Raw genomic sequence first — 20780 nt, forward strand, 5'->3', positions numbered from 1 at the left:
ATAAGTTTTCTGGTTTTTTTATTGTAATTTGTATCTAGTGTGTTGAGACACTGAGGTGATATGGACTTTAACATATCTTTAATTGATGTATGGAAAGTTTCGTAGGCCTAAACAGCATTGATTATTTAGACAAATTTGAAATACCTTTATCAAATATTAAGCATATTGCTTAAAAAAACAAAGTTAGTTTGCCATATTGTTCAGCATAATGCATCTTATACATGACTTACAGTCTAAGGTCTTACACAGCAAGATTTTGAGTTTTAGATTATTTGTAAATGTAACGGTGGCCTACTAGTTAAGTATATAGATAAAATCAACCTGCTGTTTGACAATTGTAACTGTTATTGTTATTAATTTCATCCATTTTTTTAGCCTCAGTTGGTCTAGCAATTTAGGGAAATAATTTTTCAGGGACCTCTGATAAAATGTATAAATGATACCAACTGTACCAGGTCAATAATTTAAATATCATTTAAATATCATTTTCTTATTTCCTAAGCACTGGAAAGAAAAAAGAAGGGGCTTTTTCTTACTTTGTTTTGTAGTGCATTATAAACCGGAAGTGGACGTGAGATGATTTTATCTACCTTTTACGCGGATGCAAGGAGCCACGTCACGTTAAAGGTTGCCATCTAGAGGTCAAAACAGTGATGTTTGAATGACGTTTTGTTGTCCTGTAATCATTTTTCTGCTGCTGTTGACACTTTTGCTGATCCTACAGTGTCATAGTTCTAAGCTGCTTCATTTTTGTGAATATGTGAATTTCCTCAGACTGTAAGTAGATTACCTTATACCTTTGGGTAGTACTATTATTTAGGTAAATCTCTTACCACCTTACTTTAAAGTCGATTTTAAAGCTTAGTTTTACTCAGCTGCCATCAAAAAGGTTATATATGGTTAAAAAGTATAAAGCAAGCTCAATCTATATGTAGTAATATGTTCAGCAAACAAAAAATATCCCAGGCTCCGAGAGCGTTTCACTGAGACAGAGTACAGCTTTATTAAAGTCAAACTTCAGGCATGTCTGAACTCTTCAAACTCAACTTTAGAATGAAAAAGGACAGAATCAATATTGTCAAATAAAAAGACAGTCATGTACAAAAAGAGTGTCGTCTCAACAGTCACACACATTTAGAAGCAGAATTGTACAGGCAAAAAGAGCACGCCACAGTAACATGATCCTATGCAAGTTCAATGCAAAGTATTTACAGGTTCTTCAACAATATGCAGAATGCAGTAACACAGGTTGAACAGTAATCAACATGGTATTTTGTGTTCATCCACGTTTTCATTGAAGCAACACCAAGAGAGATAGATATGACCCCAGTTAGAGTTACTGTAAGTAAGTTTACTACAAGTAAAAAAGAGATGATGAGTGCTTATGGAGGTGAATTTATTTATTTATTTCAACACTATTTCTCCTCAGACAGCATGTCATTTTAAAAACGTGATGACAGTCGGCAACATTGCACGAAAACCAAAAGACGTCACAGTGAAAATGAAACGAACCCTTATACAAACAAGGGGAGGTGGTGGTCCATCCCAAATTTAAGTGTGTACAAAAAGTATTAATTATCAGCAAATTCCTGGACACTTAGAAAAAACCTCCTCAGACATATTAATGGTCACCAAAATGAGAACAAACATGCTGTCTCTTAATGAAAGCAAACGTGGACACTACGATGAGAATAAACGAAACTTACACATCAGATTTTTTTAAGTGAAGGAAATGATGCACGCTGGGACACTCAAATTAGGCATACGTAATACTGCTGTTGACAAGGGCAGAGGAGGACAAACTGGCACAAAGTGATGCACGATCATGTGATCTGCAGGTGCAAAAACATAACATAAAAGGCTGTTTTGCACAATCTCTGTGCAACGTGGTAGAAAAATAAAAGTAACACAGATAAATCGGCATTTAAATCAGGCAGTTTAAGACTCTCCAACAGGTCGCAGAGGTGGATTAAACCAGTGTTGGAAGCATGCAATTCAGCTGAACCAGAAATCATCAGTCTGAAGCCACAAACACAGACAAATCAAGCACGTTAGGCTAATCACACGTTTGACACATTTGTAAGAAAAAAACCCCAAATAAATTAAGAAATTCAAGTTTGGACACGCAGACCCTCAGACTATGTAAGTAACTTACAAGTAAAAGTGCCTTAATGATGCACCTACCCTGATACTGAAGTGGCCTATGATTGACTATTAAGCAAAAAATGGTAAAAAGTTTGGCAAACATGGGAAAGGTTTAGTCTTTTTTTAAAGGAATCCATGGAAAATCATGTGAAAGAGTTTTTTTAAAAGGGTCGGTAAGCTTCTTGACGGGGTCGGTAAGCACAGAAAGACAAAGAAAAGGAGCCGGTCAATGCAGGAAAGTGACAACATGTAATAAGGGTACTAATAAAACCTCCACCACCACTCTAAAACATTTAATGCTCATTATTCCTGTACTTTTGGATTTGACCTTAACTGTGCAGAGCGATGTATCTGCTGGAAAGGGAAGATTTCTGTGCTCACTTTAAACCCGAGCGATTTACAGGAGTCTGATGTGGAAACTTCCAACCTCCTTTCAGGGAATCAGGTGACATTTTGTTTCCAATAGAACTTTTGAAATAAAGAACAGTTTCATTATTTTCATAGATTTGTTTTGAACTTTAAAGAGGACTAAACATATCAGACATAAATTATTATTCTAAGCTCCAAGTATTTTGTCTTAATTTAGTCACTTTTCTGCATTCAGTGGCTCCTCCTTTCTTTTTGTCTTCAGTCTTTTTCTTCAGGGTTTTCACTTAGCTGCCAGTTTATTAGGTACACCTAGCTTAAACTGATGCAGTCTTATACAACAGTCCTGCCAAAAATTCTACATTCATCAAAGTGATAGTGTTCAGTTTTGGTCACAGCAACCAAATTTCGCCACAGCTGAATCAACACAGAATCCAAACATTAAAACCTTCTTGAAGGACGGATTTAAATCAGGGATTTTGTTAGTCTGAATCACTTTTAGCTAGTTGCACAATATTAACTTGCAGCTGAGTGTATCTTTGCATTTTAAAGACGCTAAATGAATTGAAATCATTGAAATAAATGGCACCGCATCACTTTGTGGCTCAACTTTTAACACACACCACAATGGGAGGCTTTAAAAACAGACACAGACAGAGATGTGACAGGGGGTAGAATCACTAGCAAAAGGCTGAGGCCTGATAAACAGATAAACTTCCTCCTGTGATGGTCTCTTGAAAAACTGAAACTTTACATTCCTATATTGAACTGCTTCACTCTGCTTTTAATACCATTTACAGTGAGTCACGATACAGGTCGATGAGCAGCGGCTGTCACCAAATGTGGAATCATCACACCAAATGTACGGAAACAAAAACTTATGCGATGGCTAGATACAGATATATCATGTAAAAGTCCCCGTGTTTTTTTAAATAGTCTATTTCACTTACACCGTGGGGGAGAGGGAGACTAATTACTGCACTGGTGTTTGAGAAAGAAATCGGTATAAAATGTGGTGCAATAAATACAAAAAATTTGGATTTGACAGATGAGAGATTTAAAAACACTGTACAGAAGTTTGTATTTGTACATTATACTGAACTGGACTGTTGTTATACCATTAAGTCTTTATATAAAACCAGGCCTTCAGCATGTTCTTCAGGTGGAAAATGAAGAAGCCCCTCTCGAGGAGTCTTTTGTAATAAGCCAGGCTGGCAGTCTATCCTACTTGTGCCCGATAAAATGAAATAAAAAGAAATAAAAAAAGTATTTAGGCCACTTTCCTCGAGAAATAAAACCACCCACGCCCAGCACTCGCAAAGTTTCTGACCGAGAGGAAAAAAGTTACAACACAGTTTAAATTCCGACGTTACTACAAGAAGAAGAGGTATCCATTTTGAAACACTTGTCTTATGTTCTGTTAATATACATTTTTCGTATATGTACGACCTAGCTAAGTTGTGTAGCGACAAGCTGTGTAAAAGTGCTTTTCAGAAAAGTTTGGCAGAACAAAAACAAACAAAAGAAGCATCGAAGCGTCACAGTACACGACATACTGAAAATGGACTGCGTCTGGGCAGTCGTTCCTACAGACAGAACTGAACTTAAGGCTGATAAACAATACTGAAAGACAGCACCAGTGATCACAAGCTGAGCCCCTCGTCTACAAAACCAACAACAACAGAAACTGCTCAGAGGAAATGTGAGGAAAAAAACTTTACAGAGAAGAAAATAAAAAAGAATCTGTTGTTTAAAAAAGCATTTTTTTCCTTCTTCCAGGAACAACCAGAGAGGCGGGGCCACGCCCTCCTGATCTGTAAGTACTTTACAATATTATGAGCCAATTATGTACACAATGGCGAGTGAGACTGGCAATATGAAAATCACAAGTACTTTTGTAATGTCATACCATTACACTATATACCATTATATTTCACCTTAATAGGACTATTTTCACAAGGAGGTCTGCGTTATGCTTAAACACCTAAACAAACAAACATAATACAACACTCACCGAGATGAAGTGAGAGAATCCGTCTGTAAACATTAACAAACATAGATACTGTATATAATTATATTCATCTATACCCATAAGTATATTAAAACCATGTCTAAGGAAGATTGGAATGTAGTGTGGTCCTGAAAAGAAATTGCACTAAATCGGTCATTTCCTCTCGTTTCTTTCCCCCGAGAAGAAAGAAGGAGAGATAAATACGACGACGGACCACGTCAGGAGTGATGATCGGCTGTGGAGGAGGAGAAAAGGTTGGCTCGTCTCCGTACAGCCATCGCATGTGTGTGTGTGTGTGTGTGCACGTGTGTGTGAGATACCGACCACAGCATACAGCAGGTAAACAAGGAGAGGAGCAGCGTGGTGGTGGTGATGGAGAGTTTTAACTTAACTCCTCTTCCTCTTCTCTCCACCTCAGTCGTTGAGTTCTTCAAAGTGCCGGTTACTGACAATGTGACAACACTTAAAATTCCCACATCTGTAAAAAATACAAAAAAGAAACATAATGACGTGTTGGTCCGGGCCCTCGGTCGAGCTGTGGAGAGCGTTAGTGGTGTTTAATGGCAGGAGAGGAGGGAAAACGGCGCTCGATGATGCCTGGACGCTTCCCCTGCCGACACTCCAGTCGCTCCGCTCTCACCACAGACAGCGTCAGGAGTTCATCGTCTCTGAACAGGAGCCATCACATTGGTAAAAAGCACTGTATTCCCTTTTGTAGCGCACTGCTTCAGATCAGAGGTGGATTGGAGCCCAGGAGACCAATGGGAGCGCACTTTACAGGGATGAGGTATTAAGGGAGCTGCTTCGTCACTCTGAGGCCGGCTGAGCGTGCTCCGGCTCCTCTTTCACCCTGTCGGGGCTCAGAGCGGAGCGACGCCGCTGTGTTGAGCTGGATTCAGAGCCCAGGGGATTGAGGGGGTTGTGGCTGGAGCAGCAGGGGCGGCCTTCGAGGGAGGAGGAGGTGAGTGCCCCCGCCTCGTGATCCTGGCAGAACGAGCCAGGGCAGAAGTCACAGAAGGACGATGCAGAGGAGCCGCAAATGCTGCAGTCGTGCCACGGGCACTCCCAACGTCCTGCAGACAGAGACACAGGTCAGGATGGAGAAAGAGCGGGGGGTTCAAAGTCTATAAGAGTTTGTAAATCTTAGACCGTTATTTAGAGCTGAGCACTTTATTAACCCTGGTTTTTAAATATGTTCCTCTTTCTGCCTCCAAATTACTGGAAACGTTGACCTTTTCAGGCCTTCTAAATTTCTAAAATTAAGTGTTTCTGTTAACAACCTGTAGCCACATGCGACTGAAAACAATGAGGCTCTGCAAGGAGACAAAGCTCATTTTGTCATTACCGTATGGGGGCTTGGTGAGGTTGAGACACAGCAGGTGGTACGCTTTCGGACAGTCCTTCCTGTCACACATCACCAGCTCCCCTCCCTCTCCGCACCAAAAACAGAAGTATTCGTGCGCGTGTTTGCCCTCCGGCCGCAGCTTCCGCTTCTTCTGCTTGAGTTTGGCGTTCCTGGCTTTCTCCTCTTTCTCCATCACCACGGCACTCTGAAGGAAACATTATAAAAAGACAAAATGGTATCAAACAAGTTCGGGACACTGGATTCATGTCAGTGAGAGGTGAAAAATGTCCTCACAGTCGGCTGCACCCCGAGGAATCCAGAGCAGTTTTCTGACCCACAGTGACACGACGTTCTCCTGTTGCCCACACAGTGCAGGTTGTAGTTGAAGGTGAGCTCCGTGTCTGCAGCAACACCAGAGACAAGACTCCAATTAAAGACACCATCTAGCCTTCTCTAAGTATAAGTATTGTTGAGATCTAACAGTTTGCTTATGAGTGATGTTCTCTTATAAACTCACCAGCCTCGATATCACAGAGGGCGAAGAGTCCAATGCGAACGTCTCCGTTTACCGTCCACTTCTGCGTCTCACAGTTCGGGCTGCAGCTGTGGTTCATGAAACGAGACGAGTTCCCTTTTGGGCCGGCGTCGATCACTCGATCCTACGAGGAAGGGCGGTAAAATAAGACAACAGGGTTTAAGAAATGCTTGGTGGAGGAATCTCTTCTGAGGGAGAGTTTATCAGCGTCATTGTTGTTACCTTGGTGAGGGTGAGCATGTAGAAGTTGCTCACGTGATTTTCATGGGAGCGTTTGATTCGCTGCTGGCACTCCTCTGAGTCTATCACCTCTCCTACATACTCTGTCACAAAGTCGCCCTGGAGGAAACAACGAACATCAAATGTTTCAGGCATCACACAGCCAACCCAACATACAACTACTTAGAACTAAAGTGAATGAAAATTGATAAAAGATAAAACGGTTTTGTGTAAAAGGATTGGTTATTAAGTTCAGCACCCACCTTCCTGAGAGCCTGGTTGGTCCTGAGGCCCCAGCCACGGCCGTCTGTCTTTATCACTTCTGTCTCTGCGTACAGCCGCTTGGAGAAACACTGGTTCTCACAGCCGTCTCCTGCAGGACACACCTGAAAACAAAAAAAACATAATAAAGAAGTGAAAACTGTCTCACTAGTTTCATAGTTCAATAAACTGTCTAGAAGTACAATAACCAAAATAAGCACACAGACCTGTGGATGACACTCGTACTGCAGCATGCGGTTGAGACACTGTGAGTGCAGGCTGCAGGGATGCTCGTCTGCGGGTCTGCAGTTGCATCGTTGGATTTCTGACAAGTCGGCTACGTGCACCTGGACTTTCCCCACCGGTTTGTTGGACTGATACAGGAAAACACAACCGTTAGTCAAAACACTCGACCTGTTGGATGTAAATTTGGATGGGTTTAGTAAAATGATTTATTTACCTTGATGAACTTGTAGGGCGGAGGTTTGCGAGAGTTGCGTTCCTGCTCCAGAGCCTCTCTGCTCTCTCTCTGTGCCTTGAGCTCCTGAAACCGCCGGGCTGCTTCTTCCAGAGCTGAAAACACACCAACAATGTCTCAGAAATTCATCCTCCTGCAGCTCATAAAAGGTTGATGTCACATATTTATTTGAAAAGAAGCAGAAGAAAGAAGAAGAAAGAAGAAATTACCTTTCTTGAAGGTTTTGTTGATGTTGATCTGACCCGTGACAAAGTTCTTATCGTTCTCCACGTAGGGGAAGACGCGGCCCTGGTTGATCCAGTAGTAGTCGTGGGAGCCGAAGAAGAAGACGGGGAAGTCACCGACATCGTGGCGAAGGCTCTGAATGTTTGACGGCACCAAGCGAGGGTTGCAGATCTCAGCCGGCCACCACCTGCAAGGTAACAGACCAGGGACAATAAGAGGGAGAAGAATGAGGAAGAAGAATTTGTCTGCACACAACTTAACGTTAGATCAATACATTTTTTCTAACTAGAGAATATTACTAAACTTTTTTCTATATTTATCGGTACCATAAACTGACAGTTGCACAACCCTCAGCAGTCTGTAATAGGTGCTCACGGCATACCTGTAGTTGCCCAGTTTGACCCAGACAATTTGTTTGTAGTGAGGCTTCTTCCCTGCCCTGCAATCGCTGCAGGACCACGCCCCCTCCGGCATCTCCATCTCCAGACACTCCGGGTGGAAGGACGCCGGGCATGAGTCGCAGCACAGCAACTTGCCTCCTACATTTGTATGCATGTACACATGTGTGTGTGTGTGTGTGTGTGTGTGTGTGTTTGTTTGTGTGTATGTGTGGTTGTGCATGCGTTGTGGGAAATTGGTATGCAAAGAGAGGAGGAGTGTATAATTAGGTGATGCACCTTAAAACCTGGACAAACTCTGAATCTCATTTGCAGACAAGCGCAAAAAAAGTCTAAATACTGAGAGGCTAAAAAAATACAGCATCAAGTGATGGTTTTAAAACATCTGGTGGGATGTGTTTCCTCAAAGGGAAAATACTACCATTATAACATCTGGTTATTATTCTCAAACTAAGAACCTTTATGCTAAAGTAAAGGCTAAAAAAAAAGGTTTAAAAACTGCTGCATGAGGTTCTCAGCTCTGTGTCAACTTTTACTGCAGCAGCAGCAGCGTGTCTGGCAATCAGATTCAGAGCCCTGTACCAAGACCAGTCTATGGGAAATACATGCGGCAGCACAGGAATCAAATCAGCCAGCAGGTTAACAATGAATCAGGGTTATATTCGAATAATAAATTATTGGCACAAAGCAGGCATGCAGTCCTGCCAGTAAAGCAAACTTTCCCCATCACACATATCGCATCCTGCACTGACCAGCTTGCATGGAATCAGAATTTTATGTTATTGCAATTTGCAAATTTTCATTCTTTAATGAAGTGTATTATTAGCAGAAAGCTTATTTCACCATTCTTAAACATGGGAACTTAACTGCACTCAGATACAGTGCTGATTGGGGTTTAATTCCATCCAAGGCAGGTCAAAGCTCAAAGAATTAGGTGAGCCAAAAATGTCTTTTCATCTGAAAACTTCAGTCAAAAATAAAAACAAAAAAAAAGTTGCAGTCAGCATAAAGGAAATGCGGCTGGATGTGGCCTTGAAAATTAAACAAAAAAAAAAAAAGCCCAGAGTGCTGAAGCAGAGAAGCAGTGCGCCTCCAGCAGCGTTAAGCTCCACAAACCACAGACAGAACTAATCCAGAGCATCCTGCATCAGGGCATCAGACTGTAGTTTAAGTGCTGGAGGTTTGAAGTCAAATTAGATTTTCCCAACAAAGAAATTTTACTTCTTTGTACTTTAAAGAACAATAAATGTTTCTTGTTTACTGCAGCGATAAATACCCAGATTGCATGTTTGTGTGCAGCACAAACCAATCAGACAATGGGCCTCAGGCAAAACCACTGATTCATTTTAAAGTGGTACATTAAAGTCCTTTTAGAGAACTTGTCACAGTGTTCTTATGCTTGAATGTTATGAATGATTTGTTGCACATCATAAACCAGGCAAAGATGGTCAGAAATGTGGCCTTTTGGAGAATTAAATGTCTGGTGTCACTGAACTACAGCTGGATTTTTGGTGTCTCCGAGCCTAACAGCACCCATGGATTTCACTGTTCTACTCCATGAAGGTGTGACAAATGTATTTATTTTTATGTACATTTGTAGTTTGATTTCTACAAGCTGTGTCCCAATCGTCAGCTGCAGGTGTGACGGTTGTTTGGCAAAAGAGTAGGTTTGAGATAAGACTACAGAAGCGTTCTTGCATGAGGCCCACTGTTTTCTGTTAATGTGTTAGGGAGCTTTGCTGAGGTTACTTTGCGCCGCTCTGCATTAGAATTAACTGCAGGTTTAACCAGTTAATTAACTTTGCACCTCAAGGCTTTGAAAAGAAAGATGCGCACAAAAAAAGTGAAAACTAAATCAAAGGGGAGCAGGCACGACACAAACACAGACCAGTGGGACAAAGGAGAAAGAGAAAAACTGTTCAGTTACCTTTCCCAACATTCTTTTTGGTAGCTGACGAAGGAGAGGGAATCATAGGTAATTTCAACTCAGCACGATTTGACTCAGTCAGAAGGTAGTGGGACTTATAGGCATATGAACTTAATATGGTGTCAGTAAGGTCTTGCACTAACAGCCCTACACAAGACACACAGGAAGAGACGGGGGTGAGCCGCAGTCAAACTCGAAATTACCCAAAAATTCACAAAAAGAGAAAAAACAAAGACATGCGTTCAGTCTCTCTCGCTCACACGCACACACACAGAAGAGACAAGTAAAACAAAGTGTGTCCCAACACAAACAGGGCACTCAACTTCTGTTTAACAGGCAAAACATCAGATCTACACGGCTTAGAAAAGTCACAAATCATCAGCATCCAGGATGGTTCTTATAAGCGGAGTGCAGAGTAACAGCCTGGATCATTTATGATATTAGTGTCGTGATGGAACAAAACATTACATTACACAGGATCCATGAACAATAATGTCAAATATTTCATCTTTAAGATGAGATATCTTTAAAAACTGTGTGTCAGATTTCCACTTTAACTAATGAGATCATTGCAGGTGTGACTGCATCAAAAACAGGTTATATTTCAATAGGAGATGAAAACTACAGTTATGGAGGCTGATCAGGTTCTGTAGAAGCTCCAATGTGAAGTGCAAGTGAGAAAAAAAAAAAGATCTTGAAGTTTGAAATCAGCCAGTGAAAGCATCATCATCATCATGTGTGATAAACATGAACAACCTCCACACTGCAGGAGAGGACGGTCATTAGCGTGTTGGGCTGTGAGAGCTCACCTCGGGCACACAGGAAGCACCAGCCCACGTTGACGGGGGAGCTGAGGAGGCCGTTCCTCTTGGTGCTGCCGTGGCTGCTGCAGATCATGATGTGGTGGGTGAGGGCGACGCTGCCCGCAGCCACGCAGCTGTCTCCTGTGTGATAGGCCAGCGGACAGCGGATGCAACGCATCAGACGACCTGAACCGGGAGCAGAAGAGATAGGGAGGAAAGACTCAGGAAGGACTTCTGACCTTTTACACTTGGTTACAAGAAGAGCTCACTCTGTCACACGAGTCATGTAGCTGTGATACAGTACAGCAAATCTGAGCTCCCTGTCATTGCAGTGTTTTATAATGAATTAGGTCAGATTCTTTTATGGTTTCCAGCTGTAATTAAAAGGAAATCAGGAGGGAAAAATACCACTTTGTTCTTTTTTGGCTGCTAAGACAATCAAGATTTCTTTTGTCTTTGTCCTAAATATGGTTTGACATTGAACACTCACACTTGATGTTTAGGATCAGAGGTTTTAATCTTGGGTTCCAAAGGGTCACAAAAGATACATTTGGACGGCTGAAGGATATTATTTATGATGAGATCCTGAGGGGTTTAAAAAAACTCAAAGAAACCTAAAACGTTGCTGAAAACTCAGCTCAGTGTATCTCCCCTTCCCCTTTTTCAGTTCCCAGAAGGATAATGCATCATCATCTCAAGAAATTTCCAGGAACATGGCGGGTACTTTTTCTTTTTTCCAGATGTCTGCAGCCTTTAGTTGCCTCTCAACTAAAACCAAATTTAGTTTGAGGCTGCCCCGGCACAGACTCACAGGCTGCCTCATTTTTGTAAGATCTGTTTTTCAAAATCTAATTTCCCTGAAGAAAAGAAAACTCTTTGTTTCTTCCTTTTGCACGTCTCCGTTTCAAACTGTACCAGAGAAGTACAGCCTCAGCCCCTGCACTTCTTAATATTAGAGTTTTTTCTCTGCAGCTTTTGGTAAACAGAACCTGACGGGAAAGTTTTGTTTTTCATACATCTTTTTGCACTTTGCTGATGCAGCACCTTCTTATTGCAGACAGCTTCCACTGCAGGCTCAAACAGGAAACCATAGAAGCTGAAAAAACAATGCAGCTGCGGTTTACCTTTACCGGCTCGTTGCAGGTCTCTCTCCAAGCAGCAGGTAGAGCAGCTGTGCTGGGGGCAGGAGAAGCCTCCGCCCGCACTGCTGGTGGTGCCTGCGAGTTTACGGACACAGTCCTCGTGGTAGTAGCAGCCACATCCAGACACAGAGCAGCGCGTCACCTCCCGGCCCGCCGCTTTACAGCTAAAACACGGGTGATCGCCTGGAAAAAGAACGACGGAGAACCTATGATAGTACAAAGGCACGCACAAAGGATGTAAGAGTGAGGCTGTGTTGTGTTTCGCTCACCATTTCTACATTCCAGACAGGTGTATCTGCCTTCAGGTAGGGACGAGAGGCCGAGACACTCCAGGTGAAACTGTCTGCTGCAGTCACCTTCACACACCACCAAACCCTCTCCATATGCCTCACAGATCTACACACAAACACACGAAGAAAGAGCGTTAGAACATCTTATATGCTTTTAGAAGTAAGAGATAATAATAGTTGTATCATGAGCAGCTCTGACCTGGCAGACGGTGTCTCTCTTCCCGGTGCTGCTGTCCTGCCGGGACAAACCAGAGTCCACTGACTGAGTGTCTGAAGCGTCTGCGTCTGCTGCTGCTGGACTATCAAGACTCTTCCCGAATAAACCCTGTGAGAAAAAGGAAGAGCAAGCATGATGAAGCGTTGGTGGGATGTAAACATTTCTGCACATAAGATTAATGCTGTTTGTATATTGTGATTTTTTTGTGTGCAGAAGAAACATCACATTCATCCTTGTGTGTGTTTTCATATGCATGTGCTCTAATGTTACCTGTGGGTCATTGAGGCCTCTCGAGTCTGAATCTGAAGTGTCTCTGTACTGAGAAGAAGCCATCTCCACATCTGTTGACGCCCTGCTTCGCTTCTTCAGGGGCTTGCAGGCATCTGAGATCTCACTGGCTCCTAAAGGATGGCACAGAGGGCAATAACATGTAGATGGATTTCATGTTTTAGAAGTACAAGGAGTACCCAAGACAGAGGTTTAGAGGAGGCATGAAAGAGGCATCGCCTACCTTTCTGTGAACCTGTCCTGAGTGTGGTCTCAGGAGCCATCTCAGCCTGTGAGGAGGGAAAACAGGGAAGCTTATTTTATCATGGTGGTGATTTTAATTAAGGTTAGTCTGAGGAAATTTAGGCCGTGATGAAGCCGACAATAACACTGCGTAAAATTATGAAACGTCTTCATTTGTTTTTAACGCAATGGGGGAAAAGAAATGGTTTAATGTGGCTCAACTTTGTCACAATGCAACTCAGTCTTATTTACAGTCAAGCATTTAAGCACTAATTCCCTGTAAATGACTTCCCCCGTTAAGCTGACATTATGTAGGCGAAAAAGATCACTGCTGTATCAACTTTCCAGTGTTGTTTAATCCTCTTCCACAATATTACAAATCTCTGAAGCCTTATTAGACGCCAAAACACAGCACAAAACTCATAAATCTTAAAGAGTTTCACTACATACTTTTTTATTAGAGTTTTTTTTAATAGTCGAAAGTGTTGAAGAAAAAAAACTGAAATAAACTCATCGTTGTCTGCATTTTACCTTTAGGCCATATCCCTGCATTTTCTTAAAAGGTGATGCAGAATAATTACACATGGACACCATTTTACACATTGTGTAACCACTGAAAGGTACAATAATGTTGATATTGGTCCAGTAGATCGCCTCGGTTGGCAGCCTTGCTCGCAATTGCCCCCCTTTTAATGTACTTCCACTGAAGTGCTTGTATTTGCACTGAGAGGCTCAGATTATTATTCTGAATCTAAAACAATACAATAAAGATCTCTAGAGATAAAGACCTATTTTCTTGCTCGCAACGATAGCATAGCTGCATCTATTGCAGTCTGATTTGCGGCTTAAACAATCTACTGGACAAATTCCGAAACGTCCTGTTCCTTTAATTCATTCAGACCCCAAAAATGTTAAAATAAGGCCCCTTTTGCATGAATATAAAGTGTATATCTTTCGCTTTTGGCTTGAACACTGTGTATGCGGGGAGAACTGATACCTGTTCCTTTTTGGTTTTCTTCTTAGGGACGGGATCGTTGCCTCGCTCTGACTCAGACCTGCTCCGGACTGATCGCCGCTGCAGCTTCCTCTCCTGAGAACCTGAAACACATAAAAGTATTAAGCTGCATCTCTAACAGACTTTACACATCAAATATTCATTACAGAAAACACACCCTACATGTCTGTGTTTAACTCACTGTGTGGACTACTGTGGTGTGATCCAGGAGAGGACGTCGGCTGTGTTCCTCCCTCCTCACTCCTCCGACTGGCGGGGGAGCCTCTCCTATCGTCCCCCTCCTCCTCCCCATCGTCCCCGTCTTCCTCCTCCTCAGGACTGGGCTCAGGTTTAGTTCGGTCCTGCTCAAAGCATCAACATTTAGAACAACTGCACAGAGTAACTCTTTCATGTACATGCTTTTCTTTCTGAGTTAGACAAACCTCAGGTGAGCAGTATCCCAGGTCGGGCTGCCTGGCCTCCCTCTCCACTCTCTCCTCTGTCTCTTCTTCTTTGTCTCTTTTCGGAGACGCAGCAGCTTTTTTCTGCAGGAGAGGCCAGTCACACTTTGTGATCTCCACGTTCAGCCTCTTCATGGTGATGGAGAGAGGCAGCAGCTTTCTGGCCGCCGCTGTTTTCCAGGCCCTGACTGGAGGCGGTGAGTCCTGCCGTGTTCTAGCTTCACCACCAGTGTTCTGTTTCGGGGAGCACGTCTGACGCTGGTCCCCCCTCTGGTTCTTCTCTTCATTCGAGGCCTGGGAGTTTGTGTTGTCGTCTGTGTTTGACACACTGCACTGACGGCGAGGCAGCTGCCTTCGCGGCGGCTGATCTCTGTCTGGTGACTTCACTCTTCCATCCTCCTTCTTAGAGATTGAGCCACTGGAGCGCCGGCTTCTTTTCTCAGCTCTGATGTTGGGTTTCTTGCAGGGCGGGGCTTCAGCAGGCTCTGGGTCGACGTAGATGAAGGTGTAGTTGTCAATTCGCTCCTGCCGTGTCATTCCGAAGGCGTCCTCGGCGTGGCCCACCCCCACCTCCCACTGAGAACGCTCCCGCTGAGGGATAGGCTTCAGGAGCTGGAGAAGAAAACATCAAAAAGATCCAAAAACAACACATGAACTTTGTTTCCAAACAAAGAAAGTGCTGAAGAATTGACATCATCTCAAACATGTATTGGTGCTGGCTTTTATGATGGTTTAAATAATAGACTTCATTAGGCAGAAACACGTACACAAGATAGTTTAGAAACTAATCATCTTTATGAAAAGTACGGTACCCAAAATTGTTCCCATTTAAAAAAAAAACAATTTTCAATTGATTATCACCCCGATGTTTTTTGTTCCCACAGATCCAGAAAGTATTGCTCCCAGCTGGAGACTGTGTGTTATTGAGGTTAGCTAGGCATCCTGCTAGCGAACTTTGCAGCATCACCTTATTGACACAAACTAACGTGAGGGTAGAGAGTGTGCCAGGTGTTTCGTCTGACTGGCCACATGGCATGACTGCACGGCACATGTATCCCAGGTTCTACTGAATAGATGTAAATAAAATGCTTTTTCTTAGACATTAAATTTAGACATTTAACTAGATCAGAAACAGTGGATACATTCAAACGTACTTTGCTTTTCTCTACAGGGTTTGAGGTCTTTCGCAGCGTCTCGGCCTGAAGATCATCAAACTGTTTCTTCCCCTGGTAAATGACTATCCTCTTCTCATGGATCCAAGCCCGCTCAGCCACACTGCCAAAGAACTGGACGTGATACTCCCTGTGACCTGCAGGCCAACAGAGAAAGGAAAACAAACAGTGGTGTTTATGTCCTGCTAAGTTTCAAGTCCTTGCATATGAACAAAGAAAAAAGTAGTCGTTGACGATGACATTTTTTATTCTCAGGCTCCCTCCAACAAGGCAGAAGCATATTGTGTAAAAAGACAATCATGCCAGTGAAAAATTTAATCTAAGGCTCAAGATGCTGCTAAAAAATTTGGGAATAAAACAACAATGATCAAATAAAATACACATCTACATTACTATGAATATAAAACAATACATTTGTAAAAGGAAACAGGGAGATTGAGGTTTATTTTTGTGCACGTGTGCTGGTACCTCTGGTGTTGATGCGAGTGTGGACCTTCATCTGCGGGTCAGAGGAGACCATGCAGGGCCACCAGGGGTAAGTGCCCACCTTGGACCACACCAGATCTCCTATCACAAACTCCTTACAGAAGCCCGTCTCCTGGATCACTGATGGATGATGGACCTTGGGAACCTGAACATGAATGAGTCAGTGTTTAAACAATCTGCAGTTATTTGCGAGCAAAGAATTCAAACTGCTGTAGAAAAAAGAACAGTCGTGCTCTTGCCTTGGGCGTCTTTGGTTCAGTTTTGATCACGGTCTTTTGAGGCTTCTCTGTCTGGACTGGGGGTGTTTCTGTCGGCTGAGGCTGGATGTGGATGTCCTCAGTCTGGCCCGTGGTACCTGCTTGTGTTTGGCTGTGGTCCAGGCTCTGTTCCTGGACCTGCAGCTGCAGCCGCGCACTCTTTTTCCTCTTCTCTTTCTTCCTCTCATGCCTGCGCTGCATCTGAGCGGCATCGTTCTTCTGAGACTCCTTCTGAAGATTAAAAAATGGGAGAAAAAAAAGGACATCAGGGAACTTATTCTTTTCTTTTCGCTTTGTCTATGAAAGGTAACTCAAAAATGGATCTCTTGTCTTCTGGAATCAAACTTTACTGCGGTTGAGACGAGGATTAAAGCTTACCAACATGCTCACTGTGTAACCATATGAATTTTAATTAGACAGTTTACAATTCTTTTTAGTGTGTGATCTAAGAATTTTCTGCTCTACATACAAACAACAGCATATGAAAAAAAAGACATATTTCATGGGAAAAGCTGTTTCCATCCTTATTTTTTATGGTCTTATGTAAAATAATAAGTGAATATTTTCATCAATCTGAACATAACCTTGGACTCAAGGAAGATGTTTTCTTGCATTTCAAAGGCCAAAAAACGAATTGATCAGAAGACAAAGTATGTGCTTAATCTATAATGCCTCAAATGTCTCAGTAGTGTGCTCATGTTCATTTGGTCTAAAAAAAAAAAAGACATTTATAGAAAAATGCAAAACATGTTTATAAAACACTGTAGTTCTAAAAATGTGCAGGCAGAGCAAAAATATGTGTTTATTTGTGCAAATAAAATATTCATTACTAAGTTGTTATTTTGAAATGTTCATAGACATTACAAAGAAGCCCATTAAAACTACAACCCAGAATCAAATCCAATGTCTTTAAATTGCCTGTAAGATCCAAAGATATTCAGAGATAAACTGCTGATCCTTTTATTTGGAGGCTGAAACTGCTATTTAGTATATTGCATGGAAAATTGAGAAGATTCAAAAATATAGAACATAATTTTTTTTACTCTTAAATCAAAAGCGTTTGAGTTGAAAATGTGAAAAAAAAGTGTTTGTGCATGTATGTATGTGTGTGTGTGTGTGTAACTCGTGTATGCATTACCTGCAGTTCTTGCAGCAGGTCTCCACACAGTGCAGATTCAAACAGCTCTTTTCCGTTCTGATACGTCTTTATGATCTTCAGCTTGATCTCTGGAGAGCTGGTTTTCTTCAGGACCCCAGCAGGGGTGATGGACGGGGCATGGATGGGTTGAGAGGAGGGAGTACTGTCCACAAGGGAGGGGGGAGGACTGGAGGAAGGAAGGTGCAGTGGCGGAGGAGGGGGGAGAGTGTGGGTCATGATGTGAGGCGTCTGTGACAGGTGATGCTGCGAGGGAAGCGGGGGTGGCGGGGGACTTTGTGGGTGTGAGTGGGATTGTATGTGAGGTGGGTTTGAGTGGAAATGGTGCGCGTGGTGGTGGTGGTGGTGATGGGGGTGATGATGGTGGTGGTGAAGGTGTGGGTGATGTGTGGGCAGAGGGGGGGAGACAGGAGATAGAGGTCTCTCCTGGAGACCTGGGCCTCTCAGGACCGTCGCCTCCCCTGGCATGAGGCCATGCTCGGCGTAGCTCCGTATGGCCCCGTAGCCGTTAGCCGAGCCATTGGGGAACTGCGAGTACATGGAGAACTTGGCCTGCGGCTCGTACATGCCCAGCCCCGGCGGGTAGCCGTTCGATACCTGTGACATGTCCTCCGAGGCCGACGGCGGGTAGGAAAACTCTGCATCCAGGGCAGCATCGTAGGAGGGTCCACCATCCTCTCCCGGGTCACTACCGGTGTCGCAGGTGCCTTCCTGTCTGATGTTGGCTGAGTCAATGAGCTGAGGGGGTTGCTGAATTGTATTTCCCATGATCCCTTGCATGAAAGAGAAGGAGAAATCCATTGTTGGGCTCCTGCATCCTTAACTGTCTTTTTCTTTGACTGGACCTGTTGACAGATATGTATGCATTTAAATGAGACCGGAAAAGGCTCGATTAAGAAATCACACACCATGTTTTCAAAGACCTCCCTCATTTATCATGAGGCCATAAGAAATCATAGAACATGTAGGAACAGCTCAACATTTCCTTTATTACATCTAAGCCCTGCATCTTATAGACCCCACCAGGGACTTCTACTCTCTATGCATTGTGTATGCGTTCATGTAACTTTTGCATTTAACTGTCTGTCAGGAGGAGTGCATACAGAAGAATATTCATGAGAGCTTCAATGTTTATACCCAAAGGCCCAGTGACTCGTGTCCTCTTTGTGCGTGTGTGTGTGTGTGTTGATTTGTGGTAAAATCTTAAGCTTTCATTTGTTCAGGAGCATGTACCACCTGGGCATAATCTAACATTTAAAACAGGATTTTGAAACTGTGAAAATAAGACCACAAACTGCAGGACCAGGACACCTCGGTGGGACCCATGCCTTCACAACATGTAAATGCCACATCCCCAGTTTGATTCCAGCCGAGGACCTTTGACATAGTTATACAGTACAATAGCAAAAAACAATCTTTAAAAATTCCACCTGCTCCTAACATTTCATCTAATATTGCACTTTAATGCTGCATATTTACAAACACATTTTCACACATGGAAAACAAAACAACTGCCAACCAAGTGAGCAGTCCCACGCTTTGTGTGGCAGGTAATCCAGAGCTGTGGGGCTTGAAAATATTATGTGATAAGTAACACCACACTACATACAGTAGCACTGAAATCGTACCTCAGCTCTTATAAAAAATAAAGTTTAAAATAAAAAAAAACATATATTTGGGCTGTTGTTTGAATAAAACTAGCAAATTGACTATGATGACTTGTGCTGTGAGGACATCCAATGGTTCGTTTTTCCCAATTTTATAGAACAAATGATTAACGGGTTTATTGAATTATCTGCAGAATAATATATTGTGAAAAAAATATAAAGATAAAGTCACAGGGCTGACAGGACGTTAAATAACAGTGGACCTAACTCTTTCCAAAAACAGGACAAATCCTCTGCCAAAATCACCATAAATTATCTTGAAATTAGTCTCAAAACACAGAACAAACTCCTGTCAGCTTTTAACTCATGAGTGGTAAAATATTGTTGTTTCACGTGCTGCAGTTCATTTTAACCTTTAATTTCATCAGTACAAACACATGGTTTCCTTCCATCACAAACAAAACAAAGAGCAGAACTACCAGAGTTTGGGTTATCCTATTTTACTTGTAATACTTTTAAAATCTACCGTGATCAATTAATTAAATTGAAATGATTGAGGCTGAACACTAATCCCCTGATTGTGGTTTAATGTGTGAACAGGCAGCGGTGGCACAGGGTGATAACGGTGATGTAAACATCCATAAAGGTGTCAACTAACGGTCACTAGCTACCTATATTGACTTGTGGTGTTATTTTTGTGTATTCATGTCTGTTGTGGTTAACATTTAACACTTCGTAAAAATACAACTGTGTGGTTATATTTAAATAACGAGTGCGCAGACAAAAATATTTCACTCAGTGATGTTCTAGCTTTCTGCGATGTTAGCTTAATAAGCTACCTGACATCAAAGGGAATTATCTTGTAAAGATGTGAACCGTTTTAACCGTTAGGAAACAAACACGGCACGAGAACACGACCGTTTGTCTTTTGACACGCGCGACCGAACGTTTCCACTTATTGTTTATCGGTTTATGAGCATCACACATGGAAGAAGATGAAAGGGGAAGCTAATGTTAGCTATGCTAACATTCCTTTGCCAATATGGCTGCCTTTGCCCCTTTAAATCAAATTGTCTGGCGTGATTATACCTCCATCACAGGCGGATTGGAGAAAAATGTGCCTGAAATTAAGCTAGCAACGACCAAAAACGATCCGTGCGGAGACAAGAGGAGGAGGAGGGGGTTCAACAACATGCATCAACAGCGGCTATGGCAAACACGCTTATCGCTAAAGAGGGAGAGCAAAGGAGCAGCACAGATTTTGATGCCGAGTCGAGAGATGCAGGGGAATAATAACACAAAAATGTCAATACCTTCAGCGTGTCCCATTCTAAACACATACACCAGCCAGCAACGTTTCCTCGTTTAATCTATAAGGGGAGAAAAATAAAAAAATATCCTGTAATATAGATAAAGCGCAGGCCTTTTTCTTTTTCGTTTTAACGCAATTCTCAACAGAGAGGAGGAGGGGGTGTTACGCTATCTGGTCGCTGCCCAATCCCAAAGCTTGGCTCTTCCTCAATGTAGGGGCTGGAGCATTTAGTGAAAACCCTGCTAACGTTTCACTCAGATATGTTCAATTCTCGACCCCCTCCGGTGTGCAGTCTTCTTAATAATAGTCTCTAGCTCCCTCTTCCTCTGGTCTAACAAAAGCGCCCTGCTTTTTTAGTCCCAGGCCTGCTCGGTTGGATTCCAGCTCAGCGCCAAATCACACAGATCCGGACCGGAGGGCTTATTATCAGGAGCGCTACTGGATGTGTAGTTCACTTCTGATA

General features: G+C 42.7%; 1 protein-coding gene across 1 annotated transcript; it reads right to left on the minus strand.

Moving 5' to 3' along the window:
- Positions 1–1382: 1382 nt before the first annotated feature.
- nsd3 (nuclear receptor binding SET domain protein 3) lies at positions 1383–20515 on the minus strand. The gene is made up of 25 exons (XM_069682625.1): positions 20319–20515; positions 17381–18243; positions 16225–16473; positions 15968–16130; positions 15482–15636; positions 14310–14939; positions 14069–14228; positions 13870–13970; positions 12874–12919; positions 12633–12763; positions 12345–12470; positions 12125–12251; positions 11838–12038; positions 10720–10899; positions 9911–10057; positions 7968–8124; positions 7570–7772; positions 7343–7455; positions 7110–7256; positions 6885–7007; positions 6625–6741; positions 6385–6526; positions 6162–6268; positions 5868–6072; positions 1383–5595 (listed from the first exon to the last, which is right to left on the minus strand). Exons 2-25 carry the CDS (start codon positions 18197–18199, stop codon positions 5330–5332), a joined length of 4815 nt encoding a protein of 1604 aa, XP_069538726.1. The 5' UTR covers positions 18200–18243; positions 20319–20515; the 3' UTR covers positions 1383–5329.
- Positions 20516–20780: the final 265 nt, after the last annotated feature.

The sequence above is a fragment of the Semicossyphus pulcher genome, unplaced genomic scaffold, assembly GCF_022749685.1.
Source record: "Semicossyphus pulcher isolate SPU_LCO1_2020_fin unplaced genomic scaffold, fSemPul1.0.p SCAF_6, whole genome shotgun sequence".
Lineage (NCBI taxonomy): Eukaryota > Metazoa > Chordata > Actinopteri > Labriformes > Labridae > Semicossyphus > Semicossyphus pulcher.

Bases quoted from the DNA above. Each gene is read 5' to 3' on its own strand.
- nsd3 (XM_069682625.1), bottom strand. From the start codon at position 18,199: ATGGATTTCTCCTTCTCTTTCATGCAAGGGATCATGGGAAATACAATT. The intron at 13,971-14,068 runs GTGAGTTAAACA...TATGTGTTTCAG, and splicing joins ACACCACAGTAGTCCACACA to GTTCTCAGGAGAGGAAGCTG. The intron at 6,742-6,884 runs GTGGGTGCTGAA...TGTTTCCTCCAG, and splicing joins CCAACCAGGCTCTCAGGAAG to GGCGACTTTGTGACAGAGTA.